This window comes from Rattus norvegicus, chromosome 9 (genome assembly GCF_036323735.1).
Source record: "Rattus norvegicus strain BN/NHsdMcwi chromosome 9, GRCr8, whole genome shotgun sequence".
Lineage (NCBI taxonomy): Eukaryota > Metazoa > Chordata > Mammalia > Rodentia > Muridae > Rattus > Rattus norvegicus.
In genome coordinates this window covers 18,311,470-18,327,097 of record NC_086027.1, presented here as the reverse complement: position 1 = coordinate 18,327,097, position 15,628 = coordinate 18,311,470, and the positions used below count along the sequence as shown (strand labels likewise).

The following is a 15,628-nucleotide window of genomic DNA, read 5'->3' as shown; positions in this document are numbered from 1 at the left end:
TGGTACGGTGCACACACAGAGTGCTGAGAGCCGATATAAGGAACGCTCACTAGGCAAGCGCTCTACCGCTGAGCTAAATCCCCAACCCCAAAAGGAACGTGTCTTAAGTACTGCCATTTTGACTTCTGACTCCATGTTACAGAAGCTGACCAACTCCCTCTCCAAGCAACCGTAGTTCCCCCAAAACATAATGCCTGTTCCCGACAACAGGGAGAACAAATGGATTTGATGGCTTAGGCAAAAATCAATGTCAGCCGACAATGATGGAACACTTGGGAAAGTCCTTAATCCCCGAGTTCTGATTGGTAAAAATTATAACTGTGACTTGGCTCAGACGCTTATGGGTTTTATGCTTATAAACCATCTGCTGGCCCTCCGCTGGCTGCCAGAAGAAACAAGGCTCCCAGGTCCTAATCAGGCGGCCCTGATCGATCAGCAACTCTGCTCTGTGGCGTGAAAATTAAGAGTTTGTTGTTTCACCAGCCTGCTGCTGTGTTCTCCCCTTTCTCATGGTGGGCAGCAAATACCATGTAATGAGAGCGGGTCTCAAACTCTTAGCTCTTCCCCTGCTGGGATTAGAAGTGTCTCCTAATTATAAAAGAAACAACTAAGGTGCAAAAACCACCAAAGAGAAAAGCATCCCACAGCTTCCGTACCCCCACTCTCAGGGCACTTCCCTCAGATCTTCCTACAGAGACAAAGAGCCCAGGCCACTGGTGTCATGGTGGCAAAGTCTCTAGCAGGGAACGGACCAGGCTTGACCTTCGAGGCATGCTCCTCCCATTGACCGCTCTCTCCAGTCGGGCCGCACTTCCTGCTCTCTCCACCACCTCCTAACATCGTGCCACCATGTGGGAACCAAGTATACATTACAACACATGGGGGTGTGAGCGCTGCAGATCTGAACCCTCAAAGTGAAAACATCGGATGGGTTAAGACAGGCTAACAACAAGCAGGAAGCAATCCGGCACAGAAGACACTGACTGGGTTTGGTTTTGGTGACATGGAAGGGGCATTTGTGCAGAGACCTCGTTATCTACGTCCCTTGAAAATCCAGAAGCACTGGGGCCTGGACTAGGGAGTGGCAGCAAGAAGAGATGGGAGGAGGAAGGAAGAAGGAGAAGGAGAAAGCCCCACACTCTTCATACCTCTCTAAGCATCGTACAGCCCTGTGACGGGGATAGAGCACCTGGTGGCAGCCGATTTCATGGCCTGGCGATTTACCACACAGAACAGCCCTTGGGTCAGCTCCACCACTACACGGGCTCATCCCTGTGGGGGATGTGGCTCCTGTGACTCCTCCAAGAGACTGGTCTGCCCCACATTGCATTAGATTTAAGATGGCTCAAGGCATACCAGTGAGACAGCAAAAAGTAACTGAGCCCAGGGCGTTGGCCTCTGGGCCTGTCTTCACGGAAGTCATAACGGATGGCAACGCTCCCCTGCTCCTTCTGAGTCACCTCACTGGGCTTTCATTGGAGCACGGTGACTACTTGGCAATGTCTGACTGGCTGGCCAAGGATTTAGGGGCTTGGGATTGGCTCAAACACTGTACATTAGCGTACGGACTGCGTAATAAACTCAGATCTGCACATGATGCTGCTCTCCAAAGCTGGATTTCCATGAGATCTGTCACATGACTCTGTCGCCTTTCACCCCCTATCCTAGTTCCTGTTCCTGCCCTTTCCTCCCTCCTTCATAGTCACAGAAGCTTGAAAGTACTCCCCAGGCACTCAAGGAGGCTGTGCCCTAAGACACAATCAGGCACAGTGCTGGTGCACTAACTTTTCTGCCACCCAAAAGGGAGAGCAGGTCTCTTCAATTTTACCTACCATTCCTGACACCTGGAACTTACTAAGATGTTTGGCCATGTCACTGGGTCTCCCCTATAGAGCAGAATAACCTCCTGCATTCCTCAGAAACAACCCAGCTGCACACAGTAGGTGCTCAGGATGCTAAGTATCTCAGGATGTACTCTGTCATGATAACCTTGAGTGTCCTTTACCTGTCATCCCAGGGCTACATCCTGTCCCCTCAGCCCTGGGCACTAATAGGGAGAGGTGACCCAGACCCCATCTGTCAGATGAGGCAAAACTCAGCCACAATGACAAGAGGGGACAGACCAATTAACATAGAGGACATTTCTTCTACAGGGCTGGCTAACAAGAGAGTCAACGAAAGACCTCGTCCACAGGCTGAGTTGTGGATTGCTTGCTGTCTTAGGGTTTTATTGCTGTGAAGAGACACCATGACCAAGGCGACTCTTATAAAGGACAACACTTAATTAGGGCTGGCTTACAGTCTCAGGGGTTCAGTCCATTATCATCATGGCATTAAAACCCAAAACTAAGACAAGCATGGTAGTGCCCAGACAGACGTGGCCTGGAGAAGGAGCTGAGAGCTCAATATCTTCAGGCAGCTAGAAGGAGAGTCTCGGAGTCCACCCCCACAGTGACACACTTCCCCTGACAAGGCCACACCTCCTAATGCTGCCCCCACTCCCTGGGCCAAGCATATTCAAAGCACCACAGACTCATAGCTTTACTGTGTAATTGCCTGCCTGCCGGACTGGTTGATTTACTTCTTTGAGCTCACATCTTGCCATGTAGTCCAGGCTGGCCTGAAGCTCTCTGTCTTTCGGGCTCAGCCTCCTAAATGCTCAGATGACAGCTGTGGGCCACCTCATTTGCGTGTTGCTATTTAACCAGCCACCCTCTGGTGGAGGGCCAGCTCTTGAGAGCTGTCCTCTGAAGACTCTGGGATAGGCCTCATCCTACACTGTGCCCCTCCCTCCCAGACATCCTCCTGGGACCTTGTACTCACCGGCAGTCAGGGTGGTGAACTCTAGAAAGCAGTATTCATAGGTCACATCTATCTTGGTCTCCACCTGAGGTCTCTTCAGAGTAGAGTAAATGTTACCAGGCCGCTTCTCTTCACGTTTCTCCAGCTTGTTCAAACTGCAACCCATCTCGACAGCTGTCTACAACAGGGAAACAACCAAGGGCGGATGGAGTTGTTTTGTTATTAATTTTGAAACAACACAGCACAAAAGACCCCCAATTTTCTGGAAGGATACATCAAAGACCTCAGTGCCTGGGAAATCATAGGTGTGATTTAATACAAACCAGAACAGGGGGGACCCGGCCACCTTGTCTTCTTACGACTACGCCATTACCAGCCGCCCGGGGAGAGCTGGGTGACCCCCAAAATGTCCCTTCTTTGTATCTTTTTTCCTCTATCTGAGGAAAATAATACCTCAGAGTGGTTCCCTGCACTATCATCTGTATACATGATTTTAAAAAAATAGGGCCTAAAAAGCAATACTGTGCATTATGCTGTCAGCCCGTCTGCAGAAATGCAAGACACACATCACCTTCCACATGGCTGCTACGGGAGGACAATGAGTTGTTGTTACAGTCTCTAAACTCTGGCGTCCTTTCTCCCTCAACAATAATTATTTAGACAGGAATTGATATTCAAACATCTCAAAAGTAGATGTCGGTATTTTTATGGGCCTTGTCTAATAGCCCCCTTCTTTTCCTTTTTATTCAGGCCAAATGGCAAGAAATAACAACACACACACACACGCACACACGCACACACGCACACACGCACACACACATGCACACACGCACACACACACGCACACGCACATACACACACGCACACACACACACGCACGCACGCACACACGCACACACACGCACACACACGCACACGCACGCACACATGCGCACACACACGCACGCACGCACGCACGCACGCGCACGCACGCACACACACGCACTCACACACGCACACACGCGCGCACACTCGCACACACACGCACACAGTCATTTGCGATTACAATGAAGGTGACAGAGCCTGACAGAGCCGAGAGACCAGCAGCATCCACCCGAGTTGGAAGATCAGTGGCCTCGGCTTGCCAAGGAAAGGGAGAAACGGGAAAATAGAGAGCAGGATTCTCTCAGGCTTTGATTGACACCAGTGAAGGCTTCCCGTTTATTTGGACAGAATGACATTCACAACGTGGCTTACTTTGGAAAGGGAGGCTCCCTTTGCACCCTGGGCACGAACTGTAGCTCCTCTCTGGCACACTGACCTGCCACCTGAAAATGTTTCCCTAAAATACAAACTGTCTCAGAATACAATGCGCACACACACACACACGCATACACACATATACATACACCTACATACACACATACACACATATACACACATGCATACACACATACACATGCATACACACATATAAACACACACACATACACACACACAAGCACACACACGCATACACATATATACATACACTTACATACACACATACACACATATACACACATGCATACACACATATAAACACACACACATACACACACACACAAACACACACACAAGCACACACACACACACACTCGAACCCACAAAATGCAGGGACTGCTTCCTCTAAAGACAAGGATTTCCTCCACTGATCCATTCATAGGGTTCCCAGCTTCCTAAAACAATTTGGCGAGTTTCAGAAAAACAAACTGAACTTCAAAAAAGAAGTAGTAACGGCAAGGGAGGGAGCAGGAAGGGGATGGGCAGGTCCAACCGCGGCCTGCCTCTGCTTTGCAGTAATTAAAAAACGGCAGAGAGAATGGATAGGAGCCGGAAGGCTGACTTATGCCTTACTGCAGGGACATTAGTGTCCAAGAACCGGAGCACACATGATGTGTGTGCAGTCTGTGTGACTGACTGGAAACTGCTCAGTCACTCCTCAGATGTGTGCATCGCCTGCTGAGGAGCCATGCAGAGCGAGCTGCCACCATGTGCAGAGGGGAGCAGAAAGCAAGGGACCTGAGGCTCGTACGGCTGGGCCAGTGCACTGTGGCATGGCGGGTACTGTGAGCACCAGAGCAGGAGGACAAAGAGTCCAGAAATGTCCTTCATTCCTGCCCATTTCCAAGGGTTGAGCCCAGTGGGAAAGGAAGGAGTCTGTGATCATGGCAAAAGGCTGGCAGGAGCTGGGGTGAGCTCTGCTACACAGATTTGGGCATGTGGAGATGTTGGGGACCCTGCAAGAGTAAAGGATGAGGGAGAAAAGGAAGGGCAGGCTGTGAAGACTGTCAGCCTTGGCCTAGTAGGTCAGAAGCCAAAGCCACCACTTGTCCAGGATGCCTTTGTGAGCTATAAAGAGGGTTCTTGTCCTCCAAGGAGTGAAGTCCTACCCCAGCTGTGGCTTGTAGAGGAGAGGAGAGGAGAGGAGAAGAGGGGGGGAGGAGAGGAGAGGGGGGAAGAGAGGGGAGGAGAGGGGAGGGGAGGAGAGGGGAGGGGAGGGAAGGAGAGGGGAGGGGAGGGGAGGAGAGGAGAGGAGAGGGGAGGGGAGGAGAGGAGAGGGAAGAGAGAGGAGAGGAGAGGGGAGGGGAGGAGAGGAGAGGGAAGAGAGAGGAGAGGGGAGGGGAGGGGAGGAGAGGGGAGGGGAGGAGAGGGGAGGGGAGAGGAGAGGAGAGGAGGAAGGGGGAAGGGAGGGGACGAGAAGGGAGGGGAAGGGAAGGAGAGGGGAGGGGAGGAGAGGGGAGGAGAGGGGAGGAGAGGGGAGGAGAGGGGAGGAGAGGGGAGGGGAGGGGAGGGGAGGAGAGGAGAGGCTAGGCCCAAGCCCCCACTTAACCCCTTGTGAGTCACGTTCATGACTGGGTATCACACTACTGCATCAGTACAGAAAAAGCCAAGCCAAGCGGGTGATGTCCCAACTGGTCATGCTTGACCTATGGGCGCAGGCAGAGAGGTGTAGAGGGGAGGTTTCTCAAACAGGAGAGAAAGATGTTAACACAACCGAGCCACACCGTGGAAGCCCAGATTGAGATCAGATCTGTCTGTTCCTCAGCACGTTCAGAGCGTGAGGAGATGGGCTGGGTGAGCTAACTGGAACACCCATACGCTGGGCCGGCCAGCCAGCTCCGGCTCTCACTGAACTGGGTTTACGCTGCCATCATGCTCACCAAGGCAGAGCTGGGAGGAAATGCTGCTCTCAGCTCTCTCCATCTAATGGGACCCACTTCTCACACCACTGTGCTCTGCAGACTGTATCCACCCACGCTCCCCCAGATCTGCAAAGGAAAAGAGAAAATACCCAGCGGCCATCTTGTGACAGCCCCAACGAGCATGGTGCACTGTAGATGCACACAGATGACCAAAGGAACAGGTGAGGTGGAACGCGCTTGTGTATTGTGGAACGCGCTTGTGTATTACTCGCCAGGCAAATGGCAGGACGGTCACGGGGAGAAAGGTGCACCAGAACACGGGCTTGTATACGTTAGGCACCCTACTTGGAATATGCGGAGCCTGAAGCCTTTTGCAAGATGATGTGGGAACATGTTGGATTTCAGAGCGTTTAGGACTTTGGAATTCCACAAGAGGAGCTCAACTGGGAAGGTCTATGCAAATGTCCCCAAATTCAGGACCCTGAAATCTGAACTGTTTCTATCTCCAAGCATAAGGATCCTGAGTTGGTGCCCATTCAAGATTGGATGTGACTTGTTGGCTTTAAATCTTTACTTGTGCGTGTAAATTTAAATATTTAAATTTTGTGCGTGTAAGTATTTGCTTACACGTATGTCCGTGCACCATGTGCCCGTGGTGCCCAGGCAGGCCGGAGAGGGGGTGAGAGTCTCTGAAATCAGGATTACATGCAGTTGCAAACCGCCATGTAGGTGCTGAGAACCAAACAAACCTGGGTCCTCTGCAAGAGTGGCAAGTGCTCTTAACTGCTGGCCACCTCTCCAGCCGCCATTTCATTATTCAGTTGTCTGTTTTATCATAGAGAATGGCTAGACTTTGCATAAAATATTCCTAGCAAATATCACTTATATTAATAAATGCTGCCAAATCACATCACCAGTGCTTTTATATCTTCAAAATGGGGGGGGGGAGGTAAAACTCAAGGTAAATGGAGCTCTGCTGTTTACACAGATAGTGAGACGGTCTGGGGAAATGGCAAACAGTCGTGTGTGGGAAGGCTGCGCAGACAGCCGTCTTGGGATCTAGTGAATCCTCTGAAGATCGGTGCCGACAAAAATGTGTATGTGTGGGCATCACAAAGCACAGGAATGCCCGTGGTCCCACTTCCCAGAACCACCAAATGCCTTGCAGCCGGTCCTATACATGGGAATACACTCATGCATTGAGATACAGAAACTAAGGAGTCCACGTGATAGCATGGTGCTGTCTCAGTCAGTGTTCTATTGCTGTAAAGGCACCATGACCACTGCAACCCTTTAAAAGGAAGCGTTTAATTGCAGGCTTGCGCACAGCTTCAGAGGGTTAGTCCTTTACGGTCATGGTGGGAAGTGTGGTGGCATACAGGCAGACATGGTGCTGGAGAAGTGGCTGAGAGCTCTAAATCTGGACCCATAGGCAGCAGGATGGGAGAGCAACAGTGGGCCTGACTTGGACTTGTGAAACTCCCCCAACAAGGCCACACCTCCTAATCCTTCTCAAGTAGCACCACTTCCTGAGGACTAAGCAGTCAAACACACGAGCCTATGGAGGCCATTCTTACTCAAACCACCACGGTGACAAAGCAGGCAAGGGGGCGGGGGTAACAATTACCCACGCACGCACGCACCACCACCAAATATTAGAGTCCCTCAAAAGAAAAGTCATGCTTTAGTGCCACAAGCTAGAACCGGCCATCCTGGGGAGCAAAAGGGGCTTCTGGGTATGTCCAGTCAGCAACCTGTTTATTTAACAGCATTACTTCCCCCGCTAACTTCAACTAAAAGCTCAAAACTACATAGAATTTTTTTAATGCACACAATAGTTGCAACATCCCCACGACCTTAAGTAAGACGCCACGGCATTGCCTAGCCAGTGGCACCAGGTCTTCCTGAGTAAAAAGCAATGTTTAGAGCAGGTGTGGTCATCAGTCCGGCTTCTCCCTCTAGGCTCCCTGTGCACAGCAGAGTGCAAACAAAGAAGAGCTGCACTCCACAGCAGACACAGTTCTGCGGACAGCTCAGGACTTACAGGCACGGGCTGAGGAGAACACAGAAGGCAAGCAAACAGCCGTAAGTGAAGTAGGGCTCTGCCTATGTCATCATGTGCTCTCTAGCAAGCTCTGAATTGGTTTATCAGAGCTGTTGTGTGCGCGTGTGCCTATGTGGGTGGACGTCTGTGTCCGTGTCTCTGAGTGTGTGTCTGTGTGTGCGTATGCGTCTGATGAATGAGGGCGTGCAAGTACAGACGTGTCAGTGCCAGTGTGCATTGCACGCAGAGGTCAGCGGCTACCATCAGATGACAGATGCCCTCTATCACCCTCCACATTATCTTTTGAGACAAGATCCCTCACTGAACCTGGGGCTCTCTGATTGGCTAGAATGGCTGGCCAAGGAGCAACAGGGATCTACCTGCCTGTCTTTACCTGTCCCTCAGCTGGGGTTACGGACACATAAGCTAGGCTTCCACATGAGCGCCAGAGGTGCGAACTCAGGTCCTCAGGCTTGCACAGCAAACATCTGCTGACTCAGACACCACCCGAGCTCTAAAACTATGCAGAAAACTACAAATGTGTCTTCATGAGAGAGATAGTGAATGATATTTCTGCTAGCTACTTCTGTTTTAGTATGAGTTAAATTCATCTTTAATTTTTCTACTTAAGTACAAGCAGGTACCAAGAAGCATCAGAAAAACTTCCAAATCACAACTTGGATTTTAAGGTTTCGATCCAATGCTGCTCACTCTCAGCCCAAGTACACCCCCGGAGGGCAGGTGACTCTGGCTAAAGCATTCATTTCTTTAAACACAGAGGATAGAGTCACCCAGCAGCACGCTGGCTCTACGGAGTCTGACTTAGGTAGCTTGCTTCTCAGAATGTGTGCGCTTGCTTTCCAGGAACAACTGTCTCCGTATCCAGAGTCTTTATTGCTACAAGCACACCTCTGTTCTTCCCGTTTCCTTCCTATACTCATACCAACTCCTACCTCTGTCAAAACAGGACCACTCTTGCTCCTACTACCCTGAGCAGGCCAGAAAAACCTCTCTCTCCAGGAGGAGAGGGAAGGTCTAGCGTGGCTTAGCCACCTTTGTAAGTTATCCAGGCATCAAAAGGTGTTTACGTCAGAATCCTTAAGTGACAGAATGACATTCGAACACAGCCAAGGGGCACAGGGAGAGTCTGGGGAGGGGCACAAGTGTTAGCAGAAGACTCCATACTTACACCCCTCGTGACTGTGCATGCCAGTGGGACTGGGCAGAGACGGTCACCTAAAACTCATCTCCCAAAGGGAACGATCTCCAGGAAGTCAGATCCCCAAACAATGACACTCCTTAAATTGTCAATGGTGTCTCTGCTGACTCTCAGAGTCCCAGTTCTGTGACTGTTTGGCCTGGAACATGAGTACCAGCTCCCAGACCCAGCTAAGACACAGGGAGCCTTGATTTCATCTCACACCTGTTCTTAAAACCCACACACCATCCACCAGGAGCCCAAGCAACGCCGGAGCCACACCTAAGCTTTCCAGATTAAAACCACAGCATTTGCAGCAGGCAGGCTGGCTGGTGTTAACCGGCAAGCCACGGCCTGAGATCAGAAGTCACAGGTCACACTTTGAAAGCTGCCATGTTTCCAAGGTGAGAGAGAGCTGCTGTGAAGTGAGTTTTCGTCTGTTTAGGACTGACACCCCTGGAGCAGGCTGTGGGTCAAGGCTGTGGTGCTGGCTGAACCCTACATAAGCAAGGAGGCCAGCTCTCAAAACTAAACAGACATGGTAGAAAGGGAGCGATACCTGGAGACCAGCAGCCAGAGAGAACTGCCACCCAGGGCTCTGGAGCAGCACTGCTATCTATGCCATGGCTAACGCTCCTGCTATGGCTTGTTTCCAGAAAAGAACAGAGCCTGTGGAATCCCTGTACTCGGGAGGCCGAGGCAGGAGGATCGCTATGAGCTCAGCCTGGAAGACAAAGCAATTACCAGGGATCCCGAGCCACACAGGTAAAAATCGATTGTCCCCAAGGACCTTCCAGTGCTTTGTGGCTCAGAGAGTCACCGAGTTTAGCCTTTCCAGATCCATGCTATCATAACCCAGGAAGTCACCACGGAGCTCCTTGTTCTGTAAATGAGTGAATCACCACATCCACTTTGATAGACAGTCATTCAAGTGTTTCCGTGTCTCAGATGGCGTCCATGTGTACAGAGCTCCCTAGCAGAGGGGCCAAGAAGACTTCCCGTGAGACCTTCTAAGAGGAGAGAGAGAGACAGACTGACTGACTCACTGACTTTCCCCACTCCTGTGCAGAAAGGGGAAAACAGCCCAAGTGATCTGATTCCCTACAGAAGCTAGACGTTTTCTAGGAAGAAATGAGGCTCTGTACCCCCTTACTGCAGGGGGATGTTGGGCTTCACCAGTGACCTCAAAGGAAGGCATTCTACAGTCAACTCTTCTGTGACCAAGGCTGCATCAGGGTTACTGTGGTAACCAATGAACCTGCTCCACCTAGAAGCTATGGACTCTCGAGGGAAGGAATTCAGGTTCCAACTCTGTCCAAAACACCTTTCATGCCAGTTTTGGGTCGATCGTTAGCTCACACAGAACAAGCGAGAGCAGGTCCTGCTCTCTTTCAGAAGTCAGCTGTGAAAGGAAGACAGGTATGGTGCGGGACACAGGACACGGACAAACCAAAAGGCATCCCCACAACCAGATGACACGGAGCCGGGATGGGGTTGAATGACCCTTGCTATTTTCAGTGTTGGAATCGTTGCTTTACAAGCATGTCTGATTGGTTTCCGATGTGCTTTCCAAGACGCCTGGGAGACACTGGTGCCCATTCAAACAGGACGGCCTTCAGATGCGGCTTCTGCAAGCTGCCACTCAGGTTCCCTTTTCCTACTGTGCCAAGACTTAAACAATAGGCAATCAACCCAGTTACAGTTCCAAACACAAACTGGTTCCGTAAACAGTGGTTCCCACTTGCCAAGTTGCCACCAATCCAAGGCAACTCGGAAAGCTAACTTTAACAAATGCTAATTTCTGGTGACACACTGACAGAGGGAGGGCCATCAGGGGACTGAGACTTGAGTGTTCATGGTATCCTTCAGTCACTCAAAGTAAGAGAACAGGATCCTAATTAAGAAACCCTTATAGGATAACGTCTCTTTCAGCCATGAAATGTCCATGGAAACTTGAAACCTCTGTCACCTATTACAACTGCTGTTGCCTGGCAAATAGTCCAAAAGATCAAATAAGAAGAAACTTCACCTACTGTAGGCGCTCATGATCCAAGGCCAAAGGCAAAAACAATCATGACAGCTAAGATTATGTCACACCAGTACCTGAGGCCCCGCCATGTTTATTTGTGTATAAGATCCGTTTTCTCTCTCTCTGTCTGGATCATGTGTTACTAGAACGTTCCTCTGGGGGACTCCATCATGAGTGAGGTTTCAGGTGTTCTATGTTGAGCATGCATTTTTCTTCCCAGTGGAAGCTCCCAAAGTAGCCCTCAGTGCCTCCCCTGTTGGACTCCCCTCTCCCCTGGCACACAGCTGGCCCCCCGAGGCCACCAGATATGCAGAAACAACAGCAAGTGCATTGTGAGGCCGGATTGTAGAACCCTGGTTCCACCTTGCTCTCAAGTCACTCACCCTGAGCACAGCCAGATACCATGCTGTAGAGACACACCCTTGGCTTGCATGTTCCCACAACACCCCACCCCCACATCAAGAATCGGCTCAGACCATCACATAGAGAAATGGTCTTCCTCATCTCAAATCGCTTCTGCCTAGAAAACGTGTATCTTCTTAGGGCGCTGGGGATGGAAGTAGGGCCCTCTGCAACCCAGGAAGTGTTCTACCACTCCAGTGGTACCACTCCAGTCTATACTCCAGCTCCCTGCCCCTAAAGTCCTGGCTGCAACCTCACGGCAGACCTGAGTCAGTCCCGCTGGAGTTTCTGTTCCTGGAGTTCTGTGAGATCACGAGTGTTTGTCCTCTCAAGCCTGATTAATCTGCTACACATTCCTGAAGTAGAAACTTCTAGTTTCTCTGGAAACTCAGTTATACCGTGTAATGTTAGTCTGGAAATTGCTGAAGCAGACCGGTGAGAGGACATTTGTGAGAGGATGCTTTGCTGGGACAGACATGTGATGTTTTTCCAGAACTTGTCTTGGGAAAAGGCATTTGACGTTTTGCTGGAGTGGATGCTTGAGACAGTGGGTTATGTTTAAAAAGAATATAAATGTAGCCCACAGACAGTGAGAGGAGGCTCTTGCCTTGGTTCGCCTTGCAACACTTTGCTGGTCTTCACTGATCTTCAACTGTCATGACTTCATAGACAGCAATGTGCCAAAGAACTTCTCATGGTATCCAGGCCACTTCTTGCCACCGCCTCAGACTCCTGCTGACTCATGCCAATTCAGCAGAGCCTCATGGGTACCAGTATCTTCCGGATGGAACTGCCACCACTGATCTGGGTTTGATATTTTGGACTGGACCACTGATACACTGACAATGAAGATTGGAATAGCCCCAAAGAACTATTTCTAAACAGGCCCACAAACCCTGTTTCCTATTAACCTTTCTTTTCCCTTACCTCTGGTAGGTGGGCTAGAAGAGAGGTTGAAGCATTTAAGAACTGTTATTAAAATAGGTTTTAAAAAATATAAGCCTACATATTCTTTGATTGCAGATCCAGGAAGTTTAACTGAAAGTCCTGCTCCTGTATGACAGGCCACCCAGTGGAGTACCATGGTGTTTCTATTTAAAACACACACACACACACACACACACACACACACACACACACACTCTCTACATCCAGGTTGAAAAACAAGACACTGTGTGGAGGGTAGGGCATGGCAGGGGGGACTAAGTCTTCCCCACCTTCCAACCCACTCTAACCCCTAATAGCAGGACCCAGGAGCTCCAGATCTCTCCTAAGCCCTGAACCCAGGCAAGAGAAGCACACAGGAGCACAGCTCTTGAGCTCCACTTCCGATCTCTGGAACCTCTTTCTGCCTCAGACCCCTTCCTGGGCTCTTCTGCCATCCACCCAAATGCACTCACACTCCTATCCTGTTTTATGCTCCTCAAATTATCCTAATTATATATCCTAATTATATAAGACATATGACGGGGGAAGGGGGGTTAGGGGGCATTGACCCGGAAACCAGGAAGGGGAATAACAATCGAAATGTAAATAAGAAATACTCAAGTTAATAAAGACAGAAAGAGGGGTTAGGGATTTAGCTCAGTGGTAGAGCGCTTGCCTAGCAAGCGCAAGGCTCTGGGTTCGGTCCCCAGCTCTGAAAAAAAAAAAGAATAAAAAAAAAAATAAAGATGGAAAGAAAAAAAAAGACATATGGACATATGACGGGTACAGAAGGTGCCCAGTACCTGGGTTCAACAGGGGCAGACCTTCCACCCTATTTGATTCCCACATTTAAGTTTTGCAGAAAGATAACATTTGGGGTTCAGCCCTGTATGTTCCGCATCTCTCTGGCCTGTGGTCCCTGCCTTGACTTTCATCCTACATGTGATACCCACTGCAGCCGACAGCAGGAATTCCACCTTTCTCAGTGAAGAATGCGGGAGGTGTCCTTAGTGTTGCTGTATGCTTCAGGGCAAAGCCCTAGGCCACACGCATTCCTAACAGCATCGTTTGTAAACTGCTAGAAACTCAAACACTTAATGTGCCTACCCTAGTAACTAGAGCCTTTGGGAATGTAGTATACATAGTGGAAAATATATATATATATGTATATATGTGTGTATATATACACACATATATATGATGAGAGGCCATATATATGTATATATATACATATACATATAATATATATACAGTATATATATATGTATATATGAATGAAAATAAATGTATCCCTCCCCAAGTGATGCCATTTATTTATAGACTCCTTCGTAGAAGCCAGGGGCCATCCAGCTTCCCAATCTCCAGTCAAAGTCACCCTGGAGACCAACATCTTAATTTTCTGTTCCACAGTCATTTCCTTAACAACCACCCCAAAATTCAATGTGGTGTGAATGTCAAGTGTGCTGTCTCAATCCAAGAAGGGTATCTATCTCTTAGATATTTCTGGGTTCCCTTTAAAATTACAAAATAACCTCTATCCTCCCACCCAGGGAGTAACTTCATGGTTGCTGCTGAGGCATAAAATCCAGTATTCCAAAATACAGTATTGTTGCACGTTACCGAAAATAAGCATTCGCACCACCATCTCCCTCTTAGCAACCACGCCCCTTCTTGCCGTAAATGAATTGGGTAAAATCCCCCCTCCCCACAACTCCCCAGACAGCTGTCTCCGATTCCAGAAGACACTCCGGGGCCCGGGGCTTTTATACCACTGTAGGCTGCATCCCAAAGAGAAACAGACAGCTTGCCCTGAAGGCCTGCTGTTCTCTACATCTGCAGTGGTTCTACTGCCCTGGGGAGCGGCCAAGCTTAACCCCACAGGGAACCCCCTGTCTTGTTCATTCTCAATCATATCTGGTCCAGCGGCCAAAGCTAGAAGATGTTTCAACTTCCTGACTCACTACCTATTCCACAGACAGTCAAAACCTTCCAGGGACCAGCTTTCTCACCCTCTGACTTCCATGACCTCCGGTCATGTAAGGCCAAGCCGTTGCTGGCTGGTATACACACCCAGAGACCTCCCACTCCAGACCCTCTGTCCACTGAGGCACCATTTGGAACTCCTCCTTTTTTCCCTTCCTCTGGAACCTTCAAATATACCCAGCATACTCAGAAGGAAAATTAGTAGGACATGAGATTTGGGGGGTCGAGGGGTGGAGATTGACTCATTGGCTTCCAAGTCCAAACATTCCAGAATTACATACAGTTGTGCTGGCTCGGAGGCCAGTGCCCCAAAGAGCTACTGTGCTGTCCGCCATCCCAACACAGGCCTCTCATCAATACGTGCCCCAGCCCACTTTCTACTTTTTACTTTGACATAGGGTCCCACACTAAGCGATCTGGTGTCTCACGAACTTTTCCTAGAGCAGCATGAACCTCTGTTGTCCCCGGGCCCAACAGTAACTCACCCACATCCAGCGTGGTGAAGCAACTCGTTTGCTGGGCCTCCCTAAGGGAGTGTATATGACCTCCAATCATCTGCAATTCTGAAGAATCTCTCTGGCACTAATGATGACAGTCCCAGGGCTATAGGGCCTTGTGGAGTCCCAGCCATACGTTTTAGCATAATCCAGAGACCACATGCAGTCAGGGCAGAATTACACATAGTTGAAAATGGGGAACAAGGTACAGGAGGAGGTCGTTTGAATCTCCAGTGAAGGTTTAATGAGGACATCCCCTAATAAAAGGATGCCGACGGGCCCAGTCTTGAGTAGATGTTTCTTACAGATAATCGGGCAGCTCAGATTAAGATTTAGAGGCTCTTATACTCAGATGACCCTGAACTCATGTGTAGCCCAGGCTGGTCTTGAACATGTGCTCATCCTGCCTTAGCCTTCGGAGTTGCTGGGATTACAGGCCCGAGCCCCCAGGCATACAGACACCGCTACCTTACAGAAAAGGCTGCCTGAAGGCAGAATTCCTTCGTGCTTGGAGGAATTCTAGCATTTTCTCTTAAATTCTTCAACCGATGAATGAAACCCACACACACTGTGAAAGGTAAT

General features: G+C 49.7%; 1 protein-coding gene across 2 annotated transcripts in view; it reads right to left on the bottom strand.

Annotated features, from left to right (window-relative positions):
- Rftn1 (raftlin lipid raft linker 1) overlaps positions 1 to 15,628 on the bottom strand; it is a 197,677-nt gene that overhangs the window by 172,722 nt on the left and 9,327 nt on the right. Inside the window, exon 2 of one of the 2 annotated variants that reach the window (XM_063267578.1) lies at positions 2,824 to 2,976. In XM_063267578.1, the coding sequence (XP_063123648.1) occupies positions 2,824 to 2,968 (145 nt within the window). In that variant the 5' untranslated portion in view covers positions 2,969 to 2,976. Of the gene's footprint in view, positions 1 to 2,823; positions 2,981 to 15,628 lie in introns of both variants that reach the window. The other variant, NM_001135011.1, reaches the window with a different exon arrangement.